The sequence below is a fragment of the Miscanthus floridulus genome, chromosome 4, assembly GCF_019320115.1.
Source record: "Miscanthus floridulus cultivar M001 chromosome 4, ASM1932011v1, whole genome shotgun sequence".
Lineage (NCBI taxonomy): Eukaryota > Viridiplantae > Streptophyta > Magnoliopsida > Poales > Poaceae > Miscanthus > Miscanthus floridulus.
The window spans coordinates 79635690-79659956 of record NC_089583.1 but is presented as its reverse complement, the minus strand read 5'-3'; the positions used below and the strand labels follow the sequence as shown (position 1 = coordinate 79659956).

The 24267-nt window shown below is 46.7% G+C and overlaps 1 protein-coding gene across 1 annotated transcript; it reads right to left on the bottom strand.

Annotated features, from left to right (window-relative positions):
* Positions 1 to 17779: 17779 nt before the first annotated feature.
* Positions 17780 to 23880, bottom strand: LOC136549865 (very-long-chain aldehyde decarbonylase GL1-1). The gene is made up of 8 exons (XM_066541288.1): positions 23601 to 23880; positions 23295 to 23515; positions 22683 to 23138; positions 22061 to 22182; positions 19443 to 19696; positions 18960 to 19067; positions 18664 to 18870; positions 17780 to 18533 (listed from the first exon to the last, which is right to left on the bottom strand). The coding sequence occupies exons 1-8, from the start codon at positions 23652 to 23654 to the stop codon at positions 18093 to 18095; spliced, it is 1863 nt and encodes a 620-aa protein (XP_066397385.1). The 5' UTR covers positions 23655 to 23880; the 3' UTR covers positions 17780 to 18092.
* Positions 23881 to 24267: the final 387 nt, after the last annotated feature.

Below are 24267 nucleotides of genomic sequence, written 5' to 3'. Positions count from 1 at the left end.
TCTAGTTTTGTTAGTTTCCTTGAGTGATTTACTTTCTGTGAAAAATATATTCCATGCATGTCTTGTAGAAAAATTAGGAAGTGTAGTTCAAGTGCCTTTAATGGCTGACTTTTGTTATTTTTGCTAAAGAGCCAAAGTTGCATAAAACATGCGTATGATAATTTTTGTACAGTGATTATATGCTATAAAGAACATAGGAAAAATATTAATTCTGTTGTTTGACACTTTTCATAGTACAAAGTAATTTCATGCTCATTTTTATGCTATAGCTTGTCATTTTTGTGTAGGATAGTTTACTTATGCAAATGCCATGAAATTTTTATGGTAGTTTGTTTAGGATAGTATTATGCTACTGTAATTTTCTCAGATTTTTAGGAGCATCAGAAATATATGTTGCTATTCAAACCTATTATTAATTAGGGTTTAAGCAAGTGTTGCTTTAAGTATAATTAAGAAATTAGTAAAGCTTTGGTGTATCTTTGAAGCATTTCATAAGATATGTTGACTTAACATATTAGAAGTAGAAGAGAATGCAGTAGATGACATGTGCTTGTAGTATAGTTTCTTGGATGATGTTGACTACCTTGCATTTCGACATATCCATTGCATTCATCTTCTTCGATGCACCGTGTGCATAATCACTTACGCGCATTGCATCATACAGGATCGCAAACCGAGAATCCAGTCGTCATACCCGAGGAGCCCGAGGAGCAGCTCGAGGTGTAGCAGCAAGAAGTGCCAGAAGCCGACGAGGAGGACGTTGAGGAACTTCCGGAGTGCCCCGATCACCGTCCGAGCTCCTTCGAGAGAGGCAAGCCCCGGAGCATTTTTCTCCCGGTTTGCGATTATTTAATTAAATGCTTTACTTTAATTGATGCATTACGTTCAGGAGTTGTTTGCAACTGTTGCTGCATTATACCTTGTCTACCTTTGTTATACTATATCCTTGTTACCCTGGTATCCGCAGTCAAGTCAATGCTTAGCTAGCTTAGACCGGTAGAAGTCAGGTGATTTCCTGTCACCTGCGAGCTATAGGTGGTTACCTGGATCTGCTTGGATGACTATGAAGTCATGGTATAACTAAGTGTTAAATGAAGTTGAGACCGGACGGAGACTTGTAGAGTTTTGGACTATAGTGTTTCCGTCTGTGTCGATTAAGGACCGATCGTTGTTGGGCCTTGAGTCATGTTGAACGTATGCCTTACATTTAGCTGGCCGGATAAAGTACCTTCCGACCGCGAAGCTGGGAGATTTTTTGGGCCGAGTAGATTGCCCGCAACGCACTGTGCCGGAGCAGGTGTGGTAGGACACGGGGGCAGGATGATAAGACCAAAGTGCAGTCGGTCGGCCCCCGGGTACATGTGGTTCCTGGCAAACTCGAGATTTCCTGGAAAGTTGACTCGGTGATCAATATCTCACTTTAGCGGGTGAGTGAGGTTTGTGTAAGGAATAAATCACCAGCTGGTTAGGAATCGATTCGAATCGCCATCGCTCCTGGATAGTGAGCACTTGACTTGAGTTACTTCATCGTAGTAAATGTTTACGGAACACTTGGACAGTTTTAATGAATATGACAGTATGGAAGTTATTTAATGATCGTGGGTTATCATTATATGCTTAATCACATGTTTACTCTAGTATAGGTGCAAATCTAGTCGATAGGTTAATAATAATTAACTTGGCAAAAAAATGCTTTTCTAAAGGTTCTCGGAATGCTAAAAATGCTTCTTTTTACAAATGAGTCAGCTACCCTACTATAAAGCCCTTCATAATCCTTGGTGTCATTTATTTTTGGTTATGTCGGGTAAGTCTAGCTGAGTACCTTCTCGTACTCAGGGTTTTATTCCCACTTGTTGTAGATGGGCAGATGTATTACGGCTACTGTATCAACTGCCTTTATCCTGCGATGAGTGATGCTTAGGACCATGGGCATGGTCATTCCTTACGTCTCATCTGATGCTTTTGTTGGAGATGATCATTCGCTGGCACTATATTTAAACTCTACGTGAGTGTGTGTGTGGTTTGAACAAATGACTTCCGCTACTTTTATTCGAACTGGTTTGTAATAACTATGTTTAAACTCTGATGTATCTGTGATGCGAACTTTTATGTAATTTGTGATGGTGACCACTAAACTTATTACGATCATGGCTAGGACACGAGTTGGTTTGAAATCCTTCGTGATTTCACGGACTACCGGGTTATACGGGCTTAAGTTTGTTCAATCGTCTGCTCTGGTGGATGATTTTCTTACTTAATTTCGTATAATTGGTCGGTTCTGTTACAGTGTCCTAGATGTCAGCCACCATGGCTGGTCACCCAGCCTCCTAGTCCCTTGGTTCAAACCTCAGGTCCGTCCTTCACCGCTCTTGGTCCATCGGCACGTCACGTCCCTACTTGACCTTCACCTCATTGTCGACCACCGCCTCTGAGCTCCACACTTGTGCACCACAAGCCAAGAGACATGTTGCACAACCTAACTCATGCCATGGTTAGTTCACAAACTCAACCCAAGACGCGAATCACGTTGACAATCACTCATCACAAATTTGAACCACAAGGGCACATATCAACCTTGTGTTCAGTAATCTATCCCTTGATGAGTGCATTGTCAATACCAACAAATGACGGCAGAGAGAAAGCACAAAAGAAGAAGAGAAAACAAAGAGCTCACCCAAATGACCAAAAACCAAAGAAAAGCCAAAACTGGATCATTTGAAATGAGCAAAACTTGGTCCCAAAAACATGGGCAATAGCTCAACACAACCAAGTAAATCACAACTAGCCCTCAAGAAGAGGCAACGGGCTCAACACCACTAGCAAAGCTCAAAACGCCAGAATAGTGCTAGACCCTCTAGAAGAGGCAAAGGCTCAACACATCTAGCAAAAGCAACTCAAGGTGCAACTCCCCCTGAAATGATGCAACCTCACAGATGAATGCATGCACTCAACAAGATTAGTGTATAAACTCTCCCCTTGAATGTGTGATCTATCTCTCCCCCTTGCTGACACATGCACACATCAAGCACTAAAAAACTGTGACTCCCCCTCAAGATATGCTATGAATGCAGAAATGCAGAAGCTTCAGGAGTATAGCAATCAGATTGAAAAGATGCTCTAACTGGTGCTGTTATGTGTGTATAGCAATAAATACAAGTGCTAGCAAATGCTCAAACTGATCAAGTGAGACAAAATATGACACTTAAGCAAATTTGATCAAGTTTAAGCAACTCAAGAAGGGGTTAACCACTGAAAGTAGCACATAGCAGGTATAAGCAGGAATTCAACCTAGTGCTAACAAGTGTATACAAGGTGAACAATCCCAAGCAGCGGTCACACATCATGTCAAAGATGAACCTAAGACTTGTGTTTTCATCAAATTTTAAATTTTATCAGAGTTTGCAGCTTAACACAAGACTTAGTCAAAACATGTGTGTGCGAGAGGTTATCTGTACCGTCAGGCCTAACTTAGCAACCATGCCAAGCCTATGTCATAGATAATCAGAAGCTTAAGACAATGGTTTCGGCATCCACTACAAGGCTCAAGTTCATCCAAATGTGCAATTGGAAGCCATCTCGATACCTTGACGTAGGACAGTACAGACCCATCTCGATCTTTTCTCATCACTTAGCTTGTTTTTCAATTTTTAGCACAAAAATCTCTAAGTTGTCCAAGCAAGTGAGTAACTCAAAGCATGAGACATAGCAACCTAGCATATAAGTGATAGCATCAGGGATCTCAACAGGTCCTACACATGCTAGTGCCAATCCCAGCAGTGAATAAATTTCAAGTTTCAACAATTTTTAACCAAGTTCATAGATTGTAAAACAAGGTTAGCTCATAACATGCATCAGAAGATCAATAAGAGCCTAAGCCATTAGCATCATCATGTACATACAGAACATCTCAAATAGAGCATAATTTCAATCTAACAGCTATAATCATGAAGCTCAATATGCTCTAATATACATGATGAAATGCAATGCAATATGATACAGAAAACCAGAAAACAAAAGTTAAGCTACAAAGAAAACAAAACTACTATACAACACAAATGTTCCCCTCCTCTAAAAAGGGAAACAAACCCCAAGCTCCCCTCATAAACGTGCAAATTAGACTTGGTCAAGGGGTTTGGTGAAGATATCTGTGAGCTAGTTTTGGGTGTCAATATGGCGCACGTCAATATCCCCTTTCTCATAGTGGTCTCACAAGAAGTGGAAGCAGACCTCTATATGTTTGGTTTTTGAGTGGATGGCTAGGTTTTTGGCTACGCTTATGGCACTGGTGCTATCACAAAGCAAAGGCACTCGCCTAAACTCTAACCCAAAGTCTCTAAGAGTAGCTTTCATCTAAAGCAACTGGGAACAACAAGCAGCAGCAACATACTCAGCTTCTGTGGTGGATTGGGTGACGCTAGACTACTTGCGAGAAGACCAAGACACAAGAGAAGATCTAAGAAATTGACAAGTCCCCGAAGTGGACTTCCTCTCAACACGGCACCCAACATAATATGCATCAGAAGAGCCGCAAAGAGAAAGAGAGGAGGAGGCTGAAAACCAAAGACTGAACTCAGGTGTGAAACGAAGGTACCTGAGGGTCCGCTTGACGGCTTGACGGTGAGGCATGCACGGAGAAGACTGAAAGCGCGTGCACAAATAGACCACGAACTGAATGTTCGATCTCATCGCCGTCAGGTATAGCAACAACCTGGTCATGCTTCGGTACTCCTTCTAGTCCATAGCTTCTCCTTCCTCATCTGCATCCAGGGCCATCGTGGTTGACATGGGCGTTGAAAGAGGCTTGGCCTCACCCATATCAAATTTCTTGAGCACGTCCTTAGTGTACTTTCTTTGGTGCACGAACGTCCCCTCGCGAGTTTGCTTGATTTGTAGCCCGAGGAAGAAAGTCAATTCGCCCATCATGCTCATCTCAAATTCCCTACTCATAGTATCTACAAACTTGACAACAAGTGCATGAGAAGAGCCACCAAAAATGATATCATCCATGTTTATCTGAACCAAGAAAGTGCCAGTGCCTTGCTTGAGGAGAAACAACGTTTTATCAACTAGACCCATTTTAAAACCCTTATCAAGCAAGAAAGCTTTCAAACACTCATACCAGGCTCTCAGAGCTTGTTTCAACCCATACAAGGCTTTATGGAGTTTAAAAACATGGTTAGGAAACTTAAGATTTTCAAAGCCAGGGGGTTGCCTCACATAAACCTCTTCCTCTATGTACCTGTTCAAGAAGGCACTCTTCACATCCATCTGATACAACTTGAACCCTTTCGAAGCTACAAACGCTAAAAGGATCCTAATTGCTTCCAAGCGAGCAACTGGAGCGAAGGTTTCCTCATAGTCTACACCCTCTTTCTGGTAGAAGCCCTGAGCTACCAATCTAGCCTTGTTTCTCACTACCCCATCCTCACTCTGTTTATTCTTAAAAACCCACTTTGTACCTATGGGGTGGCAATCTGGTGGAGGTGGTACTAAAACCCACACTTGGTTTTGCTCAAAGTTCTCTAACTCCTCGTGCATAGCATTGACCTAATCTGAATTAGATAGAGCGTGTCCAACATCTCGAGGCTCAAAAGAAGCAACGAAAGCAGAGTGTGCAAAGTGTGAGATGTGATATGACCTAGATCGTGTGGCTCTCTAGTCGATGTCGCCAATCATGGTCTGAGGTGGGTGGCGACGCTGAATGTGCCAAGGTGTCCCCATTGAAGAAGTTACCTCCCCCTCAACAGTAGCTGGGGCCTCCACAGGTGTAGTCGACACAGGCTAAGGAGGCTGCTAGCATGGACCCCCAAGTAGTGTAAGAAGAAGGATCGAGGCCGTGAGCTGAAGTAGACGTCGTAGGCTCGAGTGGGGCAGCCGATGGAGTTAGCTCAGGATCACCCCAATCAACATCTTCCTGCTCCTCCTCCACAAACATGCTCTCACCAATCTCTTGATCACCTACACAATCAAAGACAGGAGTGGAACAAGGCATGGTTTCATCGAATGTGACCTCACAGGTCTCCACCACTTGGTTAGTTTCAAGGTTAAGAACATGATATGCATGAGAGTGAGAAGCATAACTAAGAAAAATACCATCGAAGGACCTAGACTCAAACTTATCCAAATTACCTTGTTTTAGGATGAAGCATTTGCACCCAAACACCCTAAAGTGACTCACCTTGGTTGGTCGTCTGAATCGCAACTCATAAGAAGTCTTCTTCATGAAAGCTCGATGGAAAATGCGATTGGAGACCTAGCAAGCTACGTTGATAGCCTTGGCCCAATATCTCCTAGGAGTCCTGTGCTCATCAAGCATCGTCCTAGACATCTCAACAAGGGTCTGATTCTTGCGCTCAACAACGCCATTTTGCTGGGGGCATAAGGAGAGGAAAACTGATGCTCGAGGCCCAAAGAAGCACAAAAGGTTTCAAAATAAGTATTCTTGAATTCTATGCCATTGTCACTGCGAATCGCTCTCATGGCATTCTTAGGGAACTCATTTTGCAACTGAAGAATCAAATCCTGAGCATGTGAAAAAGTCTCATCCTTACTCTCCATGAAAACACCCAAGAGTAGCGAGAAAAGTCATCCACGGTCACTAGAACGTACCACTTCCCACTATCTGACCGAACCCAAGCTAGACCAACTGTGTCCATGTCAAGTAGCTCATTAGGTTCTTGGTCATGACTTGGTTCACAGGTGGGTGAGAAGCCGCAACCATCTTCCCATGACGACAAGGGTGGCAAACCAAATCCTTCTCAAATTTCAACTTGGGAAATCCTCGAATTAGATCAAGTGAGCTCAACCTAGCTAGTAAGTCAAAGCTCAAGTGACCCAGTCTCCTATGCCACTTCCAAAGCCCAGAGGAGGATCCGACCACCAAACATTGAGAACAGCCAAATGAGTGAGAAAAATTAGCTCAAAAGACATGGCCAAAAGGAACAATCTAGCAAACAAGATTTCCCTAAGGATCAAGGACTCAAGACAAGCCAGTCTTAAAGCACACTTCAAAGCCATCCTGAGGGAGTTGTGAAACTAAAAGCAAATTGAAATGCAAATTTGAAACCAAAGCAACATCCTTCAAGACAAAAACTCTCATTGACCCGAATGGTCCTACGAGAAAGCACCTTACCTTTGCTATTGTCCCCGAAAGTGATGTACTCCTTACATTACATGAGGTCAAGGCTGGAGAACCATTTTGAACTTCCAGTCATGTGGCACGAACATCCAAAATCAATGAGCCATGTGTTCTCCAGGCCTCCGTCCTGCATCAATAGAAAGACATGGGATGAGCAAATGGCACAACATTAGGGTTAGTAAACTGTGAAGGATACTAGTGTTGTCTCATTTGTCCTAGAAAGTGTTAGGAAAAACACCAATCATACCATGTCCCATTTGAGGAAAGCGGTCACCACATGGGGGAAACACATGGTTCGCTAGAGCTGTAGGACTAAAAGCCACTGCCGCGAGGTCCAAAGTCATATTGATCATGACCTAAACCATGCAGGGCACGACCACCGCATGGTCTCGCAACCTGAGGCCTAGCACCATGAGGCATTGCACCTCTAGGCCTAGCACTACACCTCTGAACGAGCGGCACATGTACGCCATGGGGAAGGCGGTACATGTTCCGGTTGTTCAACTCATACTCTCATCGCTCATCTCTCTTCCTCCTAAAGCAAAACTCAGCAAGATGACCAACCCTATGGCAGTAGTCACAGTGATATCTCACCTCTCTCTTAGGAGGTTGTTGGCTCACTCTATTTGGGTATGATTCAGTCTTGGTGGCTTTTTGGCTTTAGAAAGGGGATCCTCAGAGATGTTTGGTAGAGTATCAAGTGGGTTCTTGAGATGGTTAGGTTTTGGAACCCAAACTTGTTTCTAGGGTGGAGCTTTTAGAGGTTCTTCAAACACTCCATCTTTGGTGGTAGGCAAAGTGGGCTCAGGTGGAGTGATCTTGATCAATTTGGGAGTAGTGGTAGGTTTCTCACTTGGTTTCAATCCACTGTATTATCTAATCTTGCCATAGAGATTTTCACCTTTCCCACCTATAGCAAAGCCTACACCCGATGCACCAGTTCACACCAGTTCCCCGCCTGAACTGGCTCATCATCATGTCCAACTGTGGCTCACTGCAGGACACCTAGCTCAAGATGGACCAGAGGTTTGTGTTGTCTTCCTCGGTTCTCATCTTGTCATGCCTGTAGGACTCAAGCTCTAGCTCCAAACCCTCATAGCGTGCACACCTAGCAGCAGTGTTATCTGAACTGGCCTTCTCAAGCAAAGAGATCCTAGCAACCTTCTCTATCAGCTCAAATTGCAAGCCTGAGCAGAACTTGCACATACCCAACAAGCCAGACCTAGACTTCAACTCATCATTCTCATCAAGCAAAGCAACACACTTTGACTGCAAATCGGTAAGGTTGGACATGTGAACAGCACACTCATCACACTCAACCTCGTCAGACACTACTACAGCAAGCTTCTTAGCTTCCTCAAGCTCCTTCAGTGCAATTTCTAGCTTGTCCTTAAACTCTTTACTCTCACGGGCAACATGCTTCAATAGCTTATCTTGGTTAAATAAGGTGTCATTCATGGTTTTAAGCTCAGCAACAAGATAGTCGATGGAAGGTGTTACCTTAGTAGTGTCATCGTTGATGGGAGCCACGTCCTTGCTAGCCTTCACCTCGGCATCGACCGCCATAGTGCAAAACCCTCCGTGGGTGGAACTAGCGACGAAGCATAGTCCAGTCGGATTGTCCTCACGCTTCCTCTCAGACTCATCGTCGCTTGAGGGGGAAGAAGAGCGGTCATCATCGGTGTCGTTGTCGAGGTCACTGAGGGAGGCAAGGAAGGCGCGCTCCTGGGCCTTGGCCTTCTTGAGGTACATCTTCTTGAGCTCCTCCTTGTCGAATTCTCCCTTTGACTTGTGCTTGCTGGAGGTGTACTCGTGCTTGTCCTTACGCTTGCTAGAGTCATACTTGTTGGAGGAGTGCATGTTCTTCTTGGGGCAGTGGGCGACAAAGTGGTTGGGGTCTCCACAGCCATAGCATCCTTCCTTTGGACCACCACCGCGTTGGCGATTCAAGCGTTTGTTGTGAAACCGTGAGAACCGGCTGATGACCAGTACCAGCACATCGTCCCCAAGGGCCTCCAACTACTCCTCTGTGACAGACACCAAAGAAGACAAGGCAAACGACATCTGTGAAGGGTTAGCTGAAGAACTTGAGTCGTTATGTGAGACCAAAGCCATAGTCGGTGTAGAGGGGTTCTTGATCTTGGCTTGGGTCTGGTAATCAATCTCAATGGACTTGAGCTTGCTGAAAAGCTCATTCACGGTGAGGGTGTCGTAGTTCGCGGACTCAATGATAGCGAACGCCTTCACATCCCAAACCTTCCGATCTAGGGCATATAGTAACTTGAGTGCCCTCTCATAATCATCATAAGGTAGTTGTGGCTTGTTTGCCCGCATCTTGTTCACAATTGTCTGAAAGCGAGAGAACATGGCATCGATAGACTCTCCATCCAACTAAGAGAAGTTCACATACTCTCACTTGTATGTCTCAAAGAGTCTGTTTTTGATATGTGTGGTTCCCTCGTGATAGCTCTGAAACTTAGAAAGCGAAAGACTCAAAAAGAGAACATTGCGAGCCTTGATATTTGCGTTGTGTTGATCAATTTGATCCTGAGTGTTGCGAGCATCAAGCACAACATAAATAGCATTCTCACAAATCTCCCAAACTTTCCAATCAATTCCCTGAAGATGCGTCAACATGCGAATCTTCCAATAGGGGTAGTTTGTTCCATCGAAAGAACGGTGGTTTGTCGGAACGACGCTCCATGTCGCCTTCGTGGATCACGGATCGCTTAAGGTGGAATGATCCTTAACCGGCTTCGATACCAATTGAAGGACCAAAAATGGCGACCAGCGGGGGAGGGGGGGATGGGAGCCTTAAATTTCTTTTGAAACTTTCGACCATTGTTCCAAAATCGACCCCAAAAGGCACATAACCAAAAGCAATAAAAACACGAGCCACCGAGTGTCAAGAGAACCTAGAGAAGTTCCCTAGATTGCTAGAAACCCAACGTAAAAGATGGAACTCGAATCGGAGCACGGATGAGTGAGAAACGGACCGAACAGCACAAAACAGGGAACGATGGACTGTCTGCTACAGCAGCTCAAACAGTCTGCTACAGTACCCCTGGTCCGCTACAGTTCCCTAGACTGTCCGCATTTCAAAAATTAGAAAACCGAACCGAAGGAACAGATTCTGTATGCTAGCAAAAAATGAACGCCGGACAGTCCAGGACCAAGGGGCAGACTGTCCGCGGCTCAAATCAGCGAAAACCGAAGTTGAAAAACAGGTTCTGGACGAGGCTAAAACCCGAGTGGTGGATTATCCGCAGGTAAACCCCAGACTGTCCGGGAGTCACGAAACAGCACATAACAGATCGCCCAAAAATCGTCTCCAACCAAAATCTGTTCGATTTGCGGTCAAATCAAAACCAATTGCCACTAGATTTTAACCACATGGTCACAAAGGAATAGGTGAGCTACCTCTAGGAGATCATCGCCCAATTTGAAGCCAATCAACGAGAAATTAGATGAACAAGAAAAACACCGGTTTTCCAACCCTAGAGCTTGATTCGCCCTGATCTATGAACTCGTGAGGAATTAGTTGAAATCCCTCGGTGGAAAGGCCTAACTCACGTCCTAGTTCACCTTAGTGTAAAAGGAACGAATCAAAACGGTCTTAAAATGACTAATCGAACCACACTAGATAAGGGGGAAAGGAAGAACATGAACGCAATTCACGAATCCCGAAGGACACGAAGAGGTTAGGGCCTCCATTCCCGCTGCAATCTTTGGTTCTTACACAAATTCTCCAATTTATGGACCTCTCTCATAAGAAAACCTAAGGGGAGGGGAAAACCTAGAGAAGGATGAAGCAAAATGAAAGAGGTAGGGGAGATAGGAGCTCCTTCATCCTATTTAACAGGGCTATTACACAATTCCAGTTTTGCCCTTAAATATTTTTGAGTCGAACAACTTAACCCGAGGGCACTATAGTCCAACCCGAGATAATCTTCATCCGACGGCCACCGTGCCCTTCATGAGATAGCTTCGCTTCGCCTCGACGCGAACTCCTCAATGCCGCCACGTGCCGTCCGTTCTTCCTCGGAACCTCCGTCCGGGTTTTGAGGCCCAAACCCATGAAACCGGCCACCAATGGTTTTGAGGCCCAAACCATCAAACTGCCCGCGAGTAGCGTACTCCATACGCATCCTCCGCCACTCGACACGTGTCACCGCCGTCCTCGATCGGCCGGCCGCCAAGTCCTCCTTAGCCCTGCTCGACTCGCACATCCGCCGTCTTGACTCGGTCAACACGGTCACTTCCATGTACACTTGCGCTTGTTGATGTCCCCGATGTCAGCCACCACGGCTGGCCACCCGGCCTCCTGGTCCCTCGATCTAAGCCTCACGTCCGTCCTTCACCGCTCCCGGTCCATTGGCACGGCACGTCCCTACTTGACCTTCACCTCGCCGTCGACCACCGCCTATGATCTCCACAGCCGCGCACCACTAGCCAAGAGACATGTTGCACAAGTCAACTCACGCCATGGTTAGTTCATAAACTCAACCCAAAACGTGAATCACGTTGACAATCACTTATCACAAATCCGAACCAAAAGGGCACATATCAACCTTGTGTTCGCACATTCTCATTATCCCTATTCCACAAAACAAACAAAAATTTGGGGTTACTCTTGTACTCCAAACCGAACAAGCAAATGGGATCGTCTCGTAAAAAAAAATCATGGACGGAACCATTCCATCGTCTATTTTCTCAAAATCAATCACATGCGTGCTGAGCGAGCTGCTTGTCACATCAAGTCGACATAGGTGTATGGCCTGTATATGTCGACATAGAACGGACGGCTACACCAATTGATGAACTGAGTGGCGTGATCTTAACCGTCGGTGAACTCCATCTTGCATAATGGATCATCAATCAATCAAAGCATCACTAGATCGTCAGCACATGCGTGGTTGAGCGAAGGCGGTTGATCCACGTCGCCCTAGTAGCTCCTCTGAAACTCTCAAGAGCCGCCGGCTGGGTCCTGGCTCGAAAGGCTACACCGAATCTACCACCCATCCGTCCTCAATGCAATGACCTTTTGCATGCATATATATCCATATCCTGCAAGATTTGATCGATCAGCACTCGAATTGTCATTCACACGCTGCAGCTGTCTGCCCTCAATCCTACTTGATTATTGCACACCTGCATGCTCTGCCCATGCATGCATGCATGCGCTGCGCAAACGTGTGTGTAGGTTAAATTCCGACGTAGATCTACCGCATGCAGTGTAGTAACTTAAAACCAAAAGTGATGCTGCAGTTGTTGCTAGCTAGCTAATCGCGCGGTTACTTCTTTGTCAAATCTCATCGGCTTCAAACTGTAGCTTCAGAAACAGAAAAGGTGTCAAGAACGAGCTGGTGTTTCATCTCGTGCCTGCTCAGATCGGGAGCCCTTCACTGTTCATTACACAGTAGCTATCTTGCTAGCATTGTACTTTGCAGCCCTGATTGCTTGGAACAACAGTAGTGGTGTGCCTATGGGAACACTTATCAGTGAAGCATCGCCTGCAATTTGATGGAAAAGCTGGTCCCACATTGGGCCAAAAGTACCAGGATTTTGACTTCGTCTATAATATTAACTACTATCTTTGATAGCAAATTATCTTTACTTTATAAGTAACGAACTGCTATAATACAATCGCAGTTACGTTCACACCAATTTCATCTGCAGGGTTGTTCAGACCGAGTGACCGACAGACGTATTACGTGACATGCATGCATCCGATCCGACAAGTGAAGAAGACACTATGCCAGAAATAATCCATTCAGGGTCTGCTTGGAATTCGAAATTTTTTCTCCATGCCAACGATTTTCCTGTGAAATTGAACCGATTCCTGCCATATAGGCCCTTGACAGTTCGCCAACTCGCACACACCGCATGGAAACGAGTAGTTTTCATGGCCTGCTGCTCCTTGTGGCGATCGATGAAGCTCGATCAATCATAGAATGCAAATTAAAATGGCGTGCCGATGTGATCCGAATTCAAAAGATTATCTCCGAACTGAAATTTGATTGGAAAAAAAAACAATCAAATGATCGGCACCTCAGAGCTGGCACATGCATGCGTTAGCTACACGTACGCTCCACGTAGTTTGTCAGTGTTTCTACAAAATGCAGAGGCATTTGCGTCTGCCGTCCCTGTGTTCTGCAAGCAGTGCTTGGGTGCAACAAGCCCATGTTCCTATCTAGCAACAGAGCATGCATAGCAGTGGTGATTGGTGAGATGTAAGGGTCACATGTAGTGTCGCCAACGGCCAGATCAATCGATCAATCTTTCTTTCATTTCCATTTTAGATATGGCCCCAAACCCAGAGACCTGACGACGGCTTGTGAATTTTCTTCAATAAAATCGACGCAAGGAATTACATTTATCAGTTGGATATATCAACATGCCAAAATACGACAACAAAGTGACATATACAATTGGTGAGTGTTTGCTCACTTATAAGATACACTCATTCTCTATCAATGTGTCCAAGGCCCCAAGCTGGCCACACCGACGAATTATATATCATCCAGTTGCAGATTATTGCAGTTTACATGCGGCAAGTTGGCAAAGATCACATGGGAATTCCTCCAATCATTGCAAATAATGCTAACAGCTTGATGATGATTACGATTATTAGGACAAGAAGATTTGTCTTAAGTTCGCCTGCGTGCATTTCAGGTGAGAAAGAACAGAGGGTGCACTCTATTGTTCGTCATAGTAAATTAAGACAGCTCAGCAGGGCCTCATGTAATCATGTTTGCGCAAGTTTGGTGTCTAAGCCGAAGTGAGTAAAAATTACAACTGCATGGACAAATCACGAGGTGGATTGAGAATTGCTTTGCCAGAGTAATCGTCTTGAAATCTGGAATAAACCTTTTGATGAAAAATCTGTAAAAATTTGATAAAAGCATGGACGTACGTACACACCAGACGTTTCCCTGATCTATCTATCCATGCATGTCAGACAAGCACAGTAACAAGCCATGCCTTGTGAGAGCTATGCTTCCAGGCTGACAGCTCAGTCTACTGATTAGCAGAAGTGCAGAACCAAGGTCCTCCCACATGGCCAAGTGAAATATCCTTCGCCTCTCTCCCCTATAAATGCCTCCTTGCCGAGTCATACACACACCACACATCCTGCAGATCTAGCTACACATCTTAATCTTAACTAGTTCGTAACCGAGCCACTTCTCCGGGGAGATATATATGAGAAGCAAAGTCATGTTCACGGTGGGGAAGAAGAAGAACAAAGGCGTGGCGTCGCGGATGAGCAGGAGGCCTTTCCAGCATGTGGCTCTGAGGAGGCTCAGGGAGCTGAAAAAGATCGTCCCTGACGCCCAGGACGCCGATGTGGGCGTGTTGCTCCGGCGGACGGCCGACTACATCTGCATCCTCGAGCTCAAGCTGACTGTCTTGCGGAGGGTCTCAGCCATGTACGGGGTGTGATTTGGGAGGGTCACCTTCTGGCAACTTCGCCGTACGTGCTCCACTGCAACATCGTCCACGCACGATTAGAGGTTTTGAGCTCAAAATCTGTTGCGGTTGTACATTCATCAAGGGGAGGAGGGGAGAATATTTCTTGCTTACTCATCTCTTCATGATTGTGCTCCTCAGCAATAGTATGTTTGTGGCTCCTATGTGAATGGTACATATGGGAGTTAGTTTGGATCCAATATGTGTGGTGCATATGGCAGTTAGTTTGCAGGTGAAGCCAAGCCATTGTTATGGTCAGTGGTGTTTAGCCTGTTGGCTTGAAGAACAAGGATCCCTAGAGTTTGGTTTTATTCAGTTTTTGGAGCTGTTCCTGTTCAGTTTTCCTTTTAAAGATTCCATGAGTGAACTAGTTATTACTCAAGTAATAGACTATTTGGATACAACGATTTCATCCTTCATTTAACATGTTACCAAAATGCATGGACTTTTTATTGTTTTGTGTGGGATGAATGATCGACAGTACAACATGAACGCAAAAAAAGAGACACATACATCAGTGACGCTAAAACAAGAAAGGCCATAGATGCAGGATTAGAGATGCATCTATCTACCAGGCGTCTCTGCCTATTTTGCCAGAGCCACATAACAATAGTACCCATCTCTAATGTTCACATATCAGAGACTCGTCAATTCAATAACCATCTCTGAATATTTTCAGAGACGTGCCTCATTCAAGCCCATCTTTGTGAGGTAAAACATCAGAGACGAGTACATTTTTAGAGACATGAATTTAGATATGCTTACTTTACCCATCACTAATATGCATCTTGAATCGTCACTAATGTGTCGTAGTGGGAGTTGCAACATTCATAGGGAAAAATAGGCTTCAAAACCTCTAACATGTAGCAGATGCTGATGAAGGACCTGGCAAACCTAGTTTGTGACTAGTGGTTGGTGTTACGTGACTTTAACCTCGTCAACCAGGCTGCGGATAAAACCAACACAAACTTCAATCGTCGCCTTGACGACCGTTGTTTCACTTGGAGAAATGGTCAAGACAACCCAACCATGAATAGAATTGACAGAGTCTTCTATACAATGGATTGGGAGCTTCTCTTCCCCCACCTGCTACATACACCCATTGCCTTCTATCATATCTAACTACACACCCTTACTTCTCCAAGGTGAGACAAGCCTAATACCAAACAATTTTCTTCTAGTTTGAAAACTTCTAGATGCACATGGAAGGCGGTGAGATCATCACAACCCCTAAAACAGTTAAACATAAATCTAACACGAGCCGCTAAAGCCATCATGAAGTGGAGCGAAACAAAGATTGGTGGAGAATGAAACTAGACATGGTAAAGGAGCTTTCACTACCACAACAATTTCAACACCACTAGTTTTGCCCTTCAACATGAAAGTGGACAGTGATAATAAGCTTCACCACCCTTGGTTAAAAATAGCGGTGAAAATGATGATCACTATTGGCTCCTTATATATGTCGGCAGTCATAATCAGAAAAAAACAAAAGAAACCTAGCTGCTAGCATACTGAGCCCGCTTCTATCCAACCGATGCCATGTCGTCCCCTCCGCAGTAGTCATTGCCTACACCATCACCCACTAAACCCACATCAATGTCTCCTCACCCTGGCCCATTGCCGTATCCTTTCCCGGCCCGCTGCCGCCGCCAGGTTTGAGAGAGAGAGAGAGGCGGGGTGAGGGAGATTGAGACAGGAGGGAGAGAGGATGAGATCAACTCATGCACCGAAGAGCCACGTGTCGAGGCCCATGTGCTACCATGCGGGAGGCCTCTGCCTAGACCCACGTATTGGGAGGTGCAGTCACGCCCTTGTGTAGGGCATTGCTGTGGGGCCCTCGGCTTGAGCCCTGCACTAGTGGACTGTCGCTAGAAGCCAAGGGGAGGAAGGGAGAGATAGAAGTGTTTCTATGTTCACACGGAGAGAGGAGGAAGGAATGGAGACACAAGGATCATAGAGAGGTTGCAGTGGGGCTAAGGATTTGCGTGCTCTATGGCTGACCATTTGCTGGACAACACGTTGACACACAGGTCCCACCTATCATAGACCTAGAGAAAACACACGCAGTGGTGAAGAGAGACAAATGCAAGTTGCTTCGGGCAATTTTTTTTACCATCGGGTCTTCTCCTGAACCGGCTGTGAAACCCATTTTCACCGTTGTTTTGGGACAAGAACCAACATTGAAAATAATTTTCATCGCCGATTTTGTTTCAAACCGACAGTGATATATTTTCACCAACGGCTTTAACAAAACCGACACTGAAAAATGTTGTTGATAAAATTTCTGTCTATAATAGTGATTATTTGTCTCGAAATCCCCCAAGAAGAAAGGCTCCTCGCCTCGAGGAACTCGATCTGCTCAAAAAGCTAGAGAATCAATCCTTGGGACTTGCAGTAGTTGAAAAACCAAGAGCCCGCAGCCAAAGATCTCAACTTACCTATATGAGTTGAGGGGATGCAAACACTAAAGTATTCTAGCTTTGTGCGAACTTAAGACCTAGAAAAAACACATCCACTGCCTACAAACTAATAATTGGTTCGTGTAGGCCCATGAGGACAAAGTGAAGGTAACATCGGACCACTTCCAACAACACTTGGGATTCTCGGGAATTAGCGATGCAACCTTCAATTGGGCTTTTTTAGGGTACCAGCAACATGATCTTTCCTCCCCTAGAGTCCCTCTTCTCACATGATGAGATAAAGGAGACAATTCTTTGTATGACTGAGAGACAGCATCAGGCCTGGACAACTAGGGTGTTTGGTTTGAGGAGCCACTCCATTCTAGGTGAGGTGGTGCATCATGTGAGTTCATTTCTCAAATTTTGTGGAATGACACCATTCCTTATACTAGTATTAATTATTAGCTTGTAAGGAATGAGATGATGATGCATCAACCTATTCCATTTCACAAACCAAACAAAAAAAGTAAGAAATGAGTAGACGATGGACCACCTCATTCTTCAAACCAAGCACAACCTTCATAGGCCTATTCTTCCAGGATTGCTGGGACATAATCAAAGATGACCTCACAACAGCGTTCAACCAATTAGACAGCACGAGTGACCAATACTTTAACTCGTTGAACACGTCCAACTCTATTCTTGTGCCTAAAAAACTCGATGCCAAGCATATGGTGGAGAGAATAAAAAAAGTTGAAAGGATTTGCTTTTAATATTATAGATATAGTCCCATCAAAAAACAATATTATAGATGTAGATATGTTTTTACCACCTCTTGTATTTTCTCTCATTACATCCTTTAATTTCTCTCTTGTATATGGTATATATAGATTGTATAGTTTACAGTATACATATTGTGGATGGAAGAAGAAAAAGAAAAGAAAATTGAATGTCCAGGAACCACCGATCCACACCCAATGATGAACTTGGAAAACAAAGGGAAAGTGACAAAGCCAGGCCCGTGCGTTTCGGCCTGGTTCGTACAGTAGAGGCGCTGGAGCCGGGCCACGAAACGGATCGGATCATGCGGGCCGGAGTCCGTGCTTGAGCGCGGCCTCCCAGACGACGCCGATGCGGTCGACGTCGATTGCGCCCACCTCGTGGTGCGTGTAACCCTCGAGGAAGTGGACGACGCCGCCGGCGTGGCACGCGTGCACCACCCCGCGCTCCAGCGAGTACTCGCAGGCGCCCAGGCCCTGCACGTCCTTGGGGAGGCGCATGGCGGCGAGCTTGCCGTAGGTGCAGTCCCGGCGGAAGCCGATGATGGGCGGCACGACGAACTGGTGGAAGTGCGTGCCCGGTGGCGCCCACCGCTGCTCCCGCGGCGACAGCCACTTGCCGACGATCCACGTTCTGCAGTGCTGCGCGGACCGGTACTTGGTCACCTGCACCAGGTACTGCTGGAACTCCGCCGGCGCCTCCTTCTGGATCTTCTGGAACCGCTCCGTCGACAGGGTCATCATCTGCAAATAATTAAAGCACGTAGCACACGTGCGTTGCATTGCGTGCGTGTTTATTAGTACTATTGTTAGTTGGGTGGTGGGTCGATGATGGAGCTAGATGCATGTACGCCAGGGCACGATGCATATATACCATGACGCGGACCCTCTTCTTGCACAGGTACAGCGCGATGGCCCTGCCGAGCTTGGACGTGGCGCCCGTCAGGAACACCTCCGCCGTGCCCTTGGGGATCTCGTTCAGGATCACCGCCGCCGTCAGCGTGTTGCCGTGGACGACGCGCACGCGAAGGTCCGGGTGCTTGTTCACGAACAGCGTGCCGCCGCCGTTCAGCGCCTCGTTCTGCACAAGCCAACATGTCTTAGATTGGGCAGCTCCAGCTCCAGATCATGAGGAGCTAAGGCTCCATAGATTAATACACGTATATATACCTTGTTTAGGGCTGCAAGGCTGAGGACCTTGACGCCCATCTTGTCGGCCCTGAGGATGGCGAGCTCGATCTGCTTGTTGATGCCGTCCTTGGCAAACGGCAAGAAGTACTGCAGTGCAGGCAATGCAGAGACCAAAGATTAAGCTGGTGTTGGGATCCAATGACTAAAATTTAGGAGGTGTATCAGGAGGATGTTATATGGAGTATTCGGATATTAATAAAAAACAAATTACATAATCCGTCAGTACTCCACGAGATGAATTTTTTAAGCCTAATTAATCCATCATTAGCATATGTTTACTGTAGCATCACATTGTCAAGTCATGGACTAATTAAGCTTAAAAGATTTGTCTCGCAAATTAGTCACAAACTATGTAATTAGTCTATATTTAATACTCTATGTATATGTCCAAACATTCGATGGGGCAGCGACTAAACACCACCTAAAACACACCATCATCACAACACAACACAGGAAACGAACCTGGAAGCCGTATCTGGGGACCGCCCAAATCTGGTGCAGCCGTCCGCGGAGGTTGTAGCAGGAGATGACGAAGGTCTTGGACCAGACCCACATGGCGAGCATGACGAGGAAGGCGAAGGGCCACATGGGCAGCAGGAAGAGCTGCACGGAGAATGGCGTGGAGGCGAAGGTCCGCAGGACGAAGGGCACGTGCAGCGACTGCATCACGTCCACCACGTGCGCCAGGAACACGAAGTCCGGCACCTCGTCCACACCTGCTCCATCGAGGACGAGGAGTCGCATCAGAGAGTCAACGCAGATCGACAAGCGTCAGCGTCGGGACGGATGTCAGCAGCGGCCAGCAGGGGTCGGAGGCTCGTAGCGTTGCCGATCGATTCTGTTGTGAGTGACATCCCACCTACTGGCTAGTGGCGGCGACCTGCGACCTCACCATGCCAGCCCCGCCGCTAGCGCTAGGCCGGCGACACCTGGACGACGCTGGCCCCGGCGGTTGCCTCTGCAGTTTGATAGATCTCGCTATCGGACCACGTCGGCCGGCGCGCGCCGGGCCCGGCCGTTCCCAACCGCCTGCTCTCCTCCTACTCCTCGGCAATACCAAGTTGAGGTTCAGAGACGGAGAGGTGCTGGCGACGGCGACGGCGAGGAAGAGGGCGACGTACGCGCCAATCACCAGGCTAGCGCCTTCATTGCGGCTGATGGCATATCGTCCCATTCCCATCTGCCGGATGCTGACAGCGAGCTCATCTTTTCGCCGGCCGGCCGTGTCCGTCTCGGCGCTGCATGCACGCGTGCATGCGCTGTCCTCCACAGAAATGATGAATTGGTCATATCGATTATCGAGTGGTTTTTAATTTCTCCGGCGACGAATTGCTGAGGGGGTTGCGTCGCGCAATGATGAAGAACTAGAAGAGCTTGGGGCCTTGGGTTAAAATTCCCTTTCTAGAAACAACATGCATTTCCCACCTCGAATTAGAACCTTCTGCTAATAATGTGAAACAAAACCAATCAGTAGTACGTCATATTCGATCTATTAATAACTGCCTGTCTTGTTGTGGTATCTTTTCTGGGTGACTACAATGGACTGGATTTAGGGTAAGTAAGTTATTTATTTATTAGGCCATGTTTGGTCAAACAATTTTCAAAGGAATTTTGGAAGATTCGATTCCAAATAAAAGGAATTAGTACATCAGTGTTTGGAACAAAGGAAACTTGAGTTCCTTTTCGAAGAAAAGAAAACCATATTAGTGCAAAACATAGGAAATAAAACCATCTCTTCAACCTAAGGGAAAGAATCTTTGCTCTCGCTCTTGCTATGCTTGCTCATGTTCTGTATTATTTTTCTCCATTTCAAACATCTCAAAGTATCAATTTCTATGTTTTAATTAGAATTCTATAGTTTTGACTATTTACTATATCTTGTTTTTTTTTTGTATTCCTCTATTCCTGGTAAGATAGTACTACTAGGGTGGGGCATTAATTCTTCATGTTCATTATTAATTGCATGCAATGCAAATAAATTAGTAGACAGGCACCACTAACCACTAGCCATTGGTCAATCTCACACACTGGTGGAGCCACGTTAGGGCCATCCTGGGCGCCGGCCCCCACTTGCTCAGGATAGATTTGCAAAGAGAACCTGTGTCTTGAGTAGCATGCATGCACACTTGAAAGTTGCAACTACGCACACACATCTCTGCATGCCCTGCTACACGCATTCATCTACGCCGTGACTAAACTTGCATTAGCTTCTTTTTAATTCTAGCTGCTTCCATCCTGATGATGCTAGGAGTATATTTCAACGCATTATTACAAAACTTAATTAGCATTTGTGTTTAGCTCATCTGGCCGTTTCAAATGAGTATTGCTGTTGTTTCCCATGTTTGCATGCAACTGCATTATAATATTTCACTTATATTAGTCTGTTACTTTAGTACGTCTATTTAGCTCTCTTGTTCTACTTAAGAAGGACAAATGATAATTAGCAGGAGTTCATCTTGTAACAGCTTACACTCATCAGGTAACATATAGTAGACTGCATATGCATTAATTTGTCTATTAATATATTTAATTTAGCTTACAAACTCCTCCACTAGAATTGTATAGCTATGTTTATATAGAAAGAAGATTATGTCTATAACTACCCCCCCCCCCCCCCCCCCCACCCAGCTCCGCCACTGATCTCACACACAGCTAAACATGTCGTACTTGTGGTCGGGCTTCCCGTGCGATGCTGTAGCGCCCAGCAGAACCGCAAACGCAATTTTCTTTGTTGAGAAAAGGCGCAAAACGTCCCGTTGCATTTTATCAGGAATATTGTTGTTGTGGACATGCATGCAGCTAGATATATGTACAGCTGGTCAGTGCATTTTATCGATTAAAGCTAGCTAGAAGAGGCTAGCTAGTTGGGCTGTCTACTCATCTAGATCTCGGACTACTTAATTAGCTAGGAGTATCAGACTATCACTGGAGGTCCAACTAATAAATCTCTTGAACCCATACATGGCTACTAGTTTGGTGACATGTACGTCATGGACCACCGTAATAAACGTGTAGAATTGACCAATGCAAAAGGATGTTATTATGAAGCAAAAGCTAGGTAGCTAGACGTGCATGTGTACCTGCGCTCATCTTCTTGTGCATGTCCCACGACTGCGGGTCGATGGTGCCACCCAGCAGATCAAACAGCGGCATGAAGAGACAGAAATTGGCCTCCTTCTTGGTGTGGTGGATCGCGTGGTACCTGCAGCATCAAGAGACAGAAGGGCCAGCATCATGCATGAGAGTGAACAGTATCAGCACCCGGTAGCACCTGGGCAGAATCACAAGTCACTAAAAGGCATCCAGTTATCAATCAGCACGTGATTGCAGATCGAGCTAGAAATGATGCAGCAATCAGACTAAGAACAATTTACTTAACTACCGTGTGTACAGTTTGGTTGGATGTACGAATCAGCTAGTGACACCATGCAATCATTCTTGCGTAGGTCTCATATATATGTAGGCGTGGCGCATGCAGGTGCACACATCTAGTGCCATCGCTATCAAGTTTTTTTTTTTGTTTTTTTTGTTTTTGGTTCTTCTCTTCAGCTAAAGATCGATGTAGATGCATATGGTTTGCAGTCATTATCATCAAATGAACCTACGTGGGGGCAGTCAAATCGTGGACTAGTGGTGAACTCAGGACTGTAAGGAAAGAAGCGAGAGCCGGGAGTCGTGTGAGAGCCAATTAACAACACGTACGTCGGGTTGTAGATGAGGTATCTGAGGACCGGGAACGCCTGGAAGAGCGAGCTGGGGATGACCTCGACGTTGCAGTGTCCCATGGCGCGGAGGAAGTCGAAGCCGAGCACGTAGGCGAAGGCGAGCGCGACGGAGCCGCACCCGGCCGCGCACGCGGCCGCGAGGGGCAGCGCCATGAGCGCGGCCAGCACCATGTGCTCCAGCGGCGTGGCGAGGCCGGCCGTGAACGGCTGCGGCACCCTGGTGGAGTGGTGCAGCGAGTGGTACCGGGAGTAGAGGCGGCCGCCGTGGAACGCCCTGTGCGCCGCGTAGGCCAGGGGCTCGGTGGCCGAGGCGTGGACGAGGACCGCGACGGCGAGGCCCCGGGCGTCCGGCCAGAGTGGGAGGTGGCGCAGCGACGGGAACGCGTACAGCGCCGTGGACGCCATCAGGACTTGCAGGATCAGGAAGTTGTCCCTGCATGCATGCATGCGGCAATAAGGAAAAAGAATTAGGACATGACACGGCTTGCGTTGATTATTGATCGATCATCAAGAGCTAGCTAGCTAGCTAGCCAAGATAGATGTTCCGATCGATGATTGCTGCCCAGCTGCTAGCCGTACGTAGACGTACCAGTCCCACTCCTTGTCGATCTGGTGGAAGTCGACGCCGTCGCGGACGACGCGGCGGCGGCGCGTGGCGAAGAGCATGTTGCTGTACGAGCTCCAGAGCTGGTAGGTGAGGGCGCGGAGGCCGAAGAGGAGGAGCAGGAGGAGGATCCAGCGGTCGGGGCTCGCCGCCTCCCACGCCCGTGACGCCACCGCCTTGCCCACCAGCGGGCCGTACAGAAGGTACTGCATGCATGCAAGCTTTATTAAGCACGCGAATCGATGTCGATCGTCCCCAAGAGCTAGCTGCTTGGCGTCGTATCGTACGTACCTTGTAGAAGCCGAGGTTGTCCCATGGCCAAGACGCCAAGAGCGCGGCACCCATGTCGTCGGCGATAGAGATGGAGAGCTCCGGCGGCCGGGCTAGCAACGACTCTGTCGTACGTGTCCTTCCCTCAGCTCAGCTCAGCTCACTGCTGCCCTACCCTGCCTATGTTGTGCTTTTTGTAGACGGACTCGTCCGTGAGCCAGCCGATGAAATGAAGGCGTGTGTGTCCTGTGGACAGGACAGGACAGGACAGTTGTGTTCCTCTAGTTGGTCATGCACGCTGCATCGGCGCGGCATGGCTTTATACATAACTTGGTCGCCAATGCCCAGGGATGCAATGCAGCGCAAGCCAACCAATTGGGGCGTTAGGGAGGACGCGGGGCAAAAACAGGGTTCGGTCAAGGATGGCTCCAGCCCAGCCGCACCACCGGCCCGGCCTATCCCATCCCTCCACCTGCAGCTCGGCGTACTGCTTAGAGTTATGACGCCTGAAACCCAACGGGATTGCGACGCGCGCGGCGTGCTGGTGACTGTTGTTGTCGTCGTCGTCTCCATCAATTCCCACGGGCTGTGGGCTGCTGTGGCTGATGATTTTTTTTAATTTTAACCTTTTTTAATATAATTTTAAATCTAATACTGTCGGTTTTTTTAAACTAACACTTTTGGCCGC